Source organism: Sebastes fasciatus, chromosome 19 (assembly GCF_043250625.1).
Source record: "Sebastes fasciatus isolate fSebFas1 chromosome 19, fSebFas1.pri, whole genome shotgun sequence".
In the NCBI taxonomy this organism is placed as follows: domain Eukaryota; kingdom Metazoa; phylum Chordata; class Actinopteri; order Perciformes; family Sebastidae; genus Sebastes; species Sebastes fasciatus.
This window is the reverse complement of record NC_133813.1, coordinates 3,633,466-3,641,921: the sequence shown is the minus strand read 5'-3', so window position 1 is coordinate 3,641,921 and position 8,456 is coordinate 3,633,466. Positions and strand designations below refer to the sequence as shown.

Here is an 8,456-nt window from a genome sequence, read left to right as displayed (position 1 = left end):
CAACAAAGGCAAAACACCAATGCGCATGCTCAGAGCTGATTGACCTGCTGCAATCTGATTGGCTGTTTGTCAGGTACGGCTGATCTGATTGGCTGGTAGTTTTCAGCCGTTACTATAAATACGGTAGTAACGGCGGCGGTAGATTTAAACGATGTGGATTATCGTCTACAGCGCACATCTAAAAGTGAGTTTTTTAACCGAAGAACTTGATATTAAATACCTCGGTGCCCTCCGACCGCGGGATAATGTTATAAACCAAACTTCTGGTATGAATAATGAAATGTAACGATTGGTTCTCCAGGACATAACGACATAATAGTTAACGAACTGCTAGCTTGCTAGCTTGCTAGCTTGTTAGCTCGTCAGAGACAATGTTTAATGTGATAAATATGCCAAAGCTCTCTTTATATTTCTTTAAAGTTATCTAACCTTGTAACTCGCTTAATCTTTGTTTTGTTTATGTCATACTTTTTTATGATTTATTCTACTTACTTTTTATTTATTTACTTGTTTTATTGTCTGTAAATGTTTAATGTGATATCTGCTCTGTTTTGAGGATGATAACTTTGTAATTGTAATAATCGCCTTATTTATTGTAAATCCATCTTGTGAATAATGAATTTAAAAAGAAAAAAGTAACAGCTAGCACAAAACACACTCATAACACAGTAGTTTATATAATAACAGAGGTTTTTCTCCCAGAAAAAACAACAACAAAAAACAGCAGATTAAAACAAGAAAGAGCAACAACAACAATAGAATAAAATACAAACAACAGAGGGATCATAAAAACAAAAATACCAAAGGATAAAATCAAATTAAAAATATATATAAAATAGCCAGGGAGGGAGGATAAAACCTGCCAACAATTAAGACAATTAAGTCTCATCTAAACCTATAATAATACATCATAATTAAGTTTTTTGATTATATCTAAAAAAAAACAAAAAACTTTACAAATACTGTACTTAATGAATATTGATCACTTTCCTAATTGAAGATAGTTGACAATAGATGCAATTTCCTTCCTCTTGTGAGCCACAATCATTGAATCTAACCTTTCTTTTGGAAGTGAAGAGGTTAAAGCATCCTGTTTCATCTCCTCAGGTTACCATTTGTGTTGTGCTTCCAGGGTTTCTCCTCCTGTCTAAGTGAGCAACCACCCAATGCAATGCCTAACCATTATATTACTTCTGGAATATACGCAAAAAGACGTGTATTTTATCTGTTTTTAAAAGCTTATCCAAGTCCAGCTCTGAAATCCAAGCTGTCCCCGAAGAAAAGGCTGACTGGTCTGTGTGAATGAGAGATTAAAGACGAAGGAAAAATAAAGTAACCTAATATTACAATCAACCGGACCCGATACGAGGTTCTCACGCGAGGAATCTGATGCTCTATTAAGAGGCGAGGAGAAAGAGAGGAAGACGGGCTTGTGAGAAAAGGGAGAGATGGAGGGAGGAAGTGGCTCTAAAAACAAATGACTGCTCTGGGAGTTGGTTCATAAAAGCTGAAGACACAGTTCAGCTTTAGTTCACAAAAGGTAAACTAGTAGGGGAAGAAATGCTTCAGACAGAAGATAGTCAGTAACTTCCTGTCAGTTTGAGTCAGTAATTATATGAATATTGTCTAGAAGTAGTCTGTATGTGAGAGGAATAGATTAAAATCACATTTAAAATGTTTTGCAGGCTTACCTTATAGTTAAGGATTACTTTATGAACTGTACTGATGCATTAACTGATCATATTTTAGGAAGTGACTTTTACTTTCTACTTGTTCTTTACTTGAGTATTTTCACTTTCTGTTATACTTCTAGGTTACTACATTTCAAAGGGAATTATTGTACTTTGTACTCCACTATAGCCTTTTTATTTTGACATATATTATTTACTTTTCAGATTAGGATTATTGACCTTTTACAAAGAAGCAGGGTCTGTTTTGTTCTCCTTGTTGCCACGTCTCCGATGTCCATGTAAATGTTGGTGCATTTTATGGTAAATAGGAAATGTTATTGGTTATAGCTTAGCAGTTCCACCAAAAAGGACAATTTTTCTGACTTATCTTCTGCCTTTCTTCCACCTTTTTTTTGGACATTTGTCGGACATTTTCGGTCCTCAGAAAACAGTGTCATGTCATGTCATGTTTCATTTCACAAAAAACAAAGACTAGAGAAAAAGTCAGTCAAAATGAATACAGATTGGTGTATCAGAACTTATTTTCTTCTTCTTCTCTCTGCTATTAATCATCTCACGACCCCTCAGATTTATCTGGAGACCCTTTGGAGGGACCCGACCCCTAGGTTGGGAACCATTAGGGTACTAGTACTGGCTACTAATAACAATTATTTTCATTATTGATTACTCTGCTAAGTATTTTCTGCCAGTTTCGTCTATAAAATGTCAGAAAATAGTGAAAAAAGTCCATCCAAGTTCCTCAAAGTCCAAGGTGATGTCTTTAAACATCTTGTTTTGTTGGTCCAAAACCCCAAATATTCAGTTTAATATGATATAAAACAGAAAAGCAGGTAATCTACATATTTCAGAGGCTGAAAACAGCATTTTCTACCACTTTTCAATGAAACAATGAGTCAATTAACAAAATAGTTGGATTATTTTTCTAGATTATTATTATTTTCTAGATTATTTTTCTGTAGATCAACTAATCGATTAGTCAACTACTCATTGCAGCTCTTTAACTTTATATAAAGTAGTTAAAGTAGCTCCACCTGGAGCAGCTACAACAGTAACATGCTGCTCTAATGATGCATAGTTTTAATCTAATGTCAGTCACATGAGCAATTTTTCTGCAAGTATTTATACGTCTGATACATTTAAATACACTTTGCTGATAATACTTGTGTACTTTTACTGAAGTAGGATTTTGAAAGCAGGATTTTTACTTGTGAAGGAGTATTTTTACATTGTTGTATTGGTACTTTTACTTAAATAAATACTTCCACCAATAGAGCATATCTTGGTCCAGCACTGCAACAGAAATCAGTCACACCAGTCTGCTACTGTGGCTCCATCATGTGGCAGTGAAATGTCCTGGTAATACTAAAGATAGAGATAAAAGTCAATGTAGAGTTTATTGTCATTCTAACATATTTAGTAGTCAGACGAGTACTGTGTTTGATTCCTTCAGTGTTATGGTGAACACAATAAAGACAGAAACGGGTACAAACAAATAAAAACAAGAAGCATGTTGCTGTTGAAGCTGCTCCAGGTGGAGCTACTGTTACTACTTTATATACTGTTAGGTAGTTTAGTTCAGTGGTTTCCAGCCTGGATGTTGGGCTCTTTCCAAATGGGGGTCCTGAGATGATTAATGGGAGAGAGAAGAAGAAGAAACTAATTTCTGATACACAAATCTGTATTCATTTTGACTGACTTTTTCTCTAGTCTTTGTTTTTTTGTGAAATACTGAATAATAGACATGTGAAATATGACAAGGTGCCCCAACTAGACACTGTTTTCTGAGGACCGAAAATGTCAGAAAAAAGTCAGAAAAATGTCCAAGCCAAAAAGGTTGTAAGGTTGTAAACCAGTGATTTAATCTTGAACGATGTGTCTTATAGTTTTTATGTAAAATCTTAATTTGAAAAGTAAACTATAGCTGTCAATTAAATGTAGTGGAGTAAAAAGTACAATCTGTGCCTCTGAATTGTAGTGGAGTAGAAGTATAAAGCAGCATTAATTGAAATAGTATAGTACAAGTACCTGAAGTACAGTATTGAGTAAATGTACTTAGTTACTTTCCACCTTCTTCTGTTAAATTGTAAATCATTCCTCCTCCTTCGCCTGCAGGATGTTGTTTGATGACTCTTTGGATTCTTTTACTAATAGTTTATTTGTAATAAAGACACCTGTTGCCTTGTATCTAAGAAGTCCAGAGTGATAAACTTCATTGTTCTTAGTCAGTGAAGTTTTAATCTAAATTAATCCAGAGAAGTAGTCCTGATTGTTCATTATATTGATGCTTGTTGTGCAGGTATGCTACCTAAAGGTGGAGCTGTTGCACTATGAGAGGGATGAACCACAGTTCTGGCCAGCAGCTACTGGATGTGGTGAGTAATGACCCCCAGAGGAAACTCTTTTTCACAGTCAGTGCAGAAACATGACATACACCTACTGACTGTTAGAGTTACATCAGCTGTTTCCTAGAAACTGATGAGTAATATCAGCATGTTGTCATAGTTCAATCCAGAGAGAGAGAGACGCTCTTCTTGAACTGAATATAGAATATTGACATTTTACCATGCGGCAAAAAAACAGCTTATTTCACATAATGCTTTTCAAAGTTAAATATACATTAAAGTCATGATTTCAGTTCAGTTTCAGTCAGGAAAAAAAAATATTTCTGATACATTTTTGGAGTCAAAGCATTACACTATGTGTTCCTTTGTGTGTGTATATAAATACAGTATGTGCATGTATCAGCTACTATAACATGAAAGCACTACTGCGTGTGCACAGAGCAGCGGTATTTAAACGATCGGCAGTCCGCTAACTTATTGCTCTCGCTACCAATATTAGCTGCTCTGTTTCAACAATGTTGGGCTCAAAAAACGTGCATGCAGACTGCTTGTATTAATTGATGAAAAAGTAGCCATGTGCAGCCCCATTTCCACCGCAGGAACTTTCTCCCAGAACTAAGAACCTTTTGAGGAACTCATTGTGTTTCGACTGCAGGGATCAGGGTCTAAATTAAGTTCCGGGGCCTTTTCAGCCCCCAAAAAGGCCCTGGTCGGGGGGTAGTACTATCTGAAAATACAGGAACTTTTGGGGTGGAGTTTGCAGGGATGTCGCTGATTGGTGAAACACACACAGCACCGCCTCAACTCGTACCGCTTCATTCACAAACAATGAAGTACTCTAGTGTCGATTTAGGACGAGGGGAGAGCATTTCTCTTTGTTTGATTGTTTGCACCGCTAGCTGTGAGCCACCGGCTCAGCTGTCGCCATGTGGAGGCAATGGAAATGCTCCCATTAAGCACCTTTTAAGTTACTAGTTACTTTGCAGATTCAGATTAAAAACATACATTGTAGATAAGATGATTAACAAAATATAATCATCAAATACATATCATGTATTATTATAGGTAAAGATAACACACTGCTTTATTGATCCCAGTTCAACTATTTATTGATATTTTAGGTTTTGCTTGCTTTATATACAAACCTGCCTTCACTGACTCTACGTGGTCTTTTTGGTCTTTTTTTGAACATATCATATGAAAAAATTGAGTGAGTGCAGCTGAAAGGGTTAAATTTGCATTGTCTTTAAACTATTTCCAGATCTTCTACCTTATAAAATACATTCCTATATTGCAGGGTGACTAGCTGATACATATGTAATGAAATATCGACACTGACAATGTGCTTTGTGACACCCGTCTTTTGTTCTCACATTTCCCCACTCAGGCCTTCTCTCTCTGTCACATGAAATTATTCATAATTTTCAATCAGCAATTCGTCAGTGTTTAACAGTAATTGAATTTTGATATGGGGCAATTATTCATCATTTAAGGTTATTTGCATTAATTTGAAATATTAATGGGTTCTTTTGGGTGAGAGAAAAGATGAGTATTTGGTCACAGAGGAGCTCTAACACTCGAGGCATATATCCACCGACATTACCCAGCATCCTCTGCACCGCGTCTGCACGGCGCGGGTCGAAGACGGGACAAGTTCACAGAGGAAACAAAGAGATTCTTTGAACACGCAGAGAGGAGCTTAAGTAAAATCCTTCAATGTCGCTTGAAAGTGTTTCCTCAAAATTATAATTGCAAATGATGATTTTCATTAAATCTAATGCCCCAATTTAATCTCGTCTATATCCCCTCCAACGACCCTGTCAAGAACATACACGTTGTCATGGTAACAATGACATTTGACTATCAAACTCAGTTTCCTCTTCCTTTTTTCCCCCCAGTTTTAGATAATTAGTTATATCGCCACCGTCAGGTCAGACTTTGAATTTGTCCAGTACTTTGATTTATGACCAAATACCTGCAGAAATAATAACATTCCCATCAGCTTCATGTGTTCTTGTGTTTCGTGCTGATTAGCAAATGTTAGCATTAGGGCTGTCAATCGATTCAAATATTTAATCGCATGATTGTCCATGATTATTTGTGATTAATCACAAATTAATCACACATTTTGTATCTGTTCAAAATGCACCTTAAAGGGAGATTTGTCAAGTATTTAATACTCTTTATCAACATGGGAGTGGGCAAATATTCTGCTTTATGCAAACGTATGTATATACACTCAGTGGTCACTTTATTAGGTACGCCTGTACAGTCTAATGCAGTCACAATACAGCAGACTTAAACACGTAGTTAACGTCACGTTACATAAGTGACATAAGTAAAGTACGTTACGTTACTTGGTTAGGTTTAGGAAAAGATCGTGGTTTGGGTTAAAATAAGTACGTTTGTTACGTAACTTAAGTTGAGTACGTAAGTTAAGTATGTTACGTTACGTACGTGATGTAAGTTAAGTACCTGACATAAGTTAAGTACGTTTACGTTAATACTTGGTTAGGTTTAGGACAAGATCGTAGTTTGGGTTAAAATAAGTATGTTTGTTTCATCATTTAAGTTGCGTACGTAAGTTAAGTACGTTACGTTACTACTTGGTTAGGTTTAGGAAAAGATCGTGGTTTGGGTTAAAATAAGTACGTTTGTTACGTAACTTAAGTTACATACATAAGTTAAATATGTTACGTACGTGACATAAGTTGTTGTATTGGACTGTATTAGTGTACCTAATAAAGTGGCCACTGAGTGTATTATATTATTGGAAATCAATCAACAACACAAAACAGCTGTCAGTGTGTCAGTGTGCTGACTTGACTATGACTTGCCCCAAACTGCATGTGATTATCATAAAGTGGGCATGTCTGTAAAGGGGAGACTCGTGGGTACTAACAGAACCCATTTACATTCACTGATCTGGAGGTCAGAGGTCAAGGGACCCCTTTGAAAATGGCGTAACTTTGACAGCCCTAGTTTTTATTTACCAAGTATACATTTATGTAAAAACTGGAAATGTATGTTGTATGTAGGTCTAATTTTTGTAATGAAATGCCTCCAAAATTGATTTGAAGAGGGAAATATTACCCAGATATACGTATAAATATAAATGTATCCAAGACACATGCGATGATCATGTCTTGTAACAGCTGAATTTGGGTACTGCCTCCTTCTTTGGTCCAATTCAAACAAGTTTTTTCTTTTCAATTTCCCTCCAAGTACCACATGATAATAGTCAATCCTGTGGTGTCACATTTTTTCCCCCAAATTTCAAGTATAATGAGATTTCTTTGGGGCTGGACACACAGAGAGAGGTTAAGAGTATGTGAAGGTGTGAGATAAGAACATATTCGTCCGTTAATAATAAAAACGGGTTTCAGTTCTGGAATAACTGGTTTTCTGATTCAGCGCTCAGAGTGTCAGATGTCATCGCCTAGATTGTGTTGACACCCCGTTAAGAAATTCAGGAGCTGGACGGCCAGCTCATGAAATTTGCAGATCCTGATTGAATTTAGGATATTTTCATAAAGGCCATGCACTGAGTTGGCTGAGATGATGGAGGGGGGTGGGCTTGGATGTCTTTCTCAGCTGTTTCCTCCTCTCTTGTGGGATTTGAGAGGAGGAGGCAGACTCCTTCACCCATCTGTGTAGGTGCTCTCTCACATCAAGCAGACAGATATTGGATCTTTTTTTTTAGTCTTACACACCTCTCTGTCTGGTCACGCTTGACTTTGTTCAGTCTTTGTACATTTTGACAGACCGCAAAGGCTTCAAAGAGTCCAAGTTAGTTCCCCCCAACACCACCCACCACTAAACACCACCACCACCACCACAGGAAACTCTGACCAGACTCCAGAAGGAAAGTCTCAGATTCTGAGTTTTCATGTTTGTTTGATTATAATTTCTGTAAAATGTAAATCCCAACAGGATGGATTGAATTCCCGTTCAAAGCCAGGAAGAACATTCTGATTGGGAAGTAGTGAATCCCTTATTTATTTATTTTTTTGCAGCTTAATACTGGTTAAATTTAAACATATTGAGTCTATACTATATAAGAAGTGGACGTAGTCAACATGACGTCACCCATTCGTTTGTGGACTGACGTTTTGAAGCGTTGAGTTCGGCATTTTGGACGTCGCCATCTTGGTATTTGTCCTGCGCCAACTTGTTTTTTGGCCGTCACCATCTCGGCTTTTGGCCAGTCACCATCTTGGTTTTTGGTTGTTGTCATCTTGGTTTTTGGCCGTCGCCATCTTGGTTTTTACCCCGTCGCCATCTTGGTTTTTGGTCGTAGCCATCTTGTTATTTGGCCATCGCCATCTCGGTTTTTGGCCTGTCACCATTTTGTTTTTTGGTTGTTGTCATCTTGGTTTTTGGCCGTCGCCATCTTAGTTTTTTTGCCATCGCCATCTTGGTT

The 8,456-nt window shown here is 37.0% G+C and overlaps 1 protein-coding gene across 1 annotated transcript in view; it reads left to right on the top strand.

Moving 5' to 3' along the window:
• Positions 1 to 8,456, top strand: part of LOC141756877 (zinc finger SWIM domain-containing protein 6-like) — a 73,265-nt gene continuing 64,809 nt past the window's right edge. The window contains exons 1-2 of the mRNA XM_074616836.1: positions 1 to 184; positions 3,988 to 4,063. Coding sequence (XP_074472937.1) covers positions 152 to 184; positions 3,988 to 4,063 — 109 coding nt within the window. The 5' untranslated portion in view covers positions 1 to 151. The remainder of the gene's footprint in view (positions 185 to 3,987; positions 4,064 to 8,456) is intronic.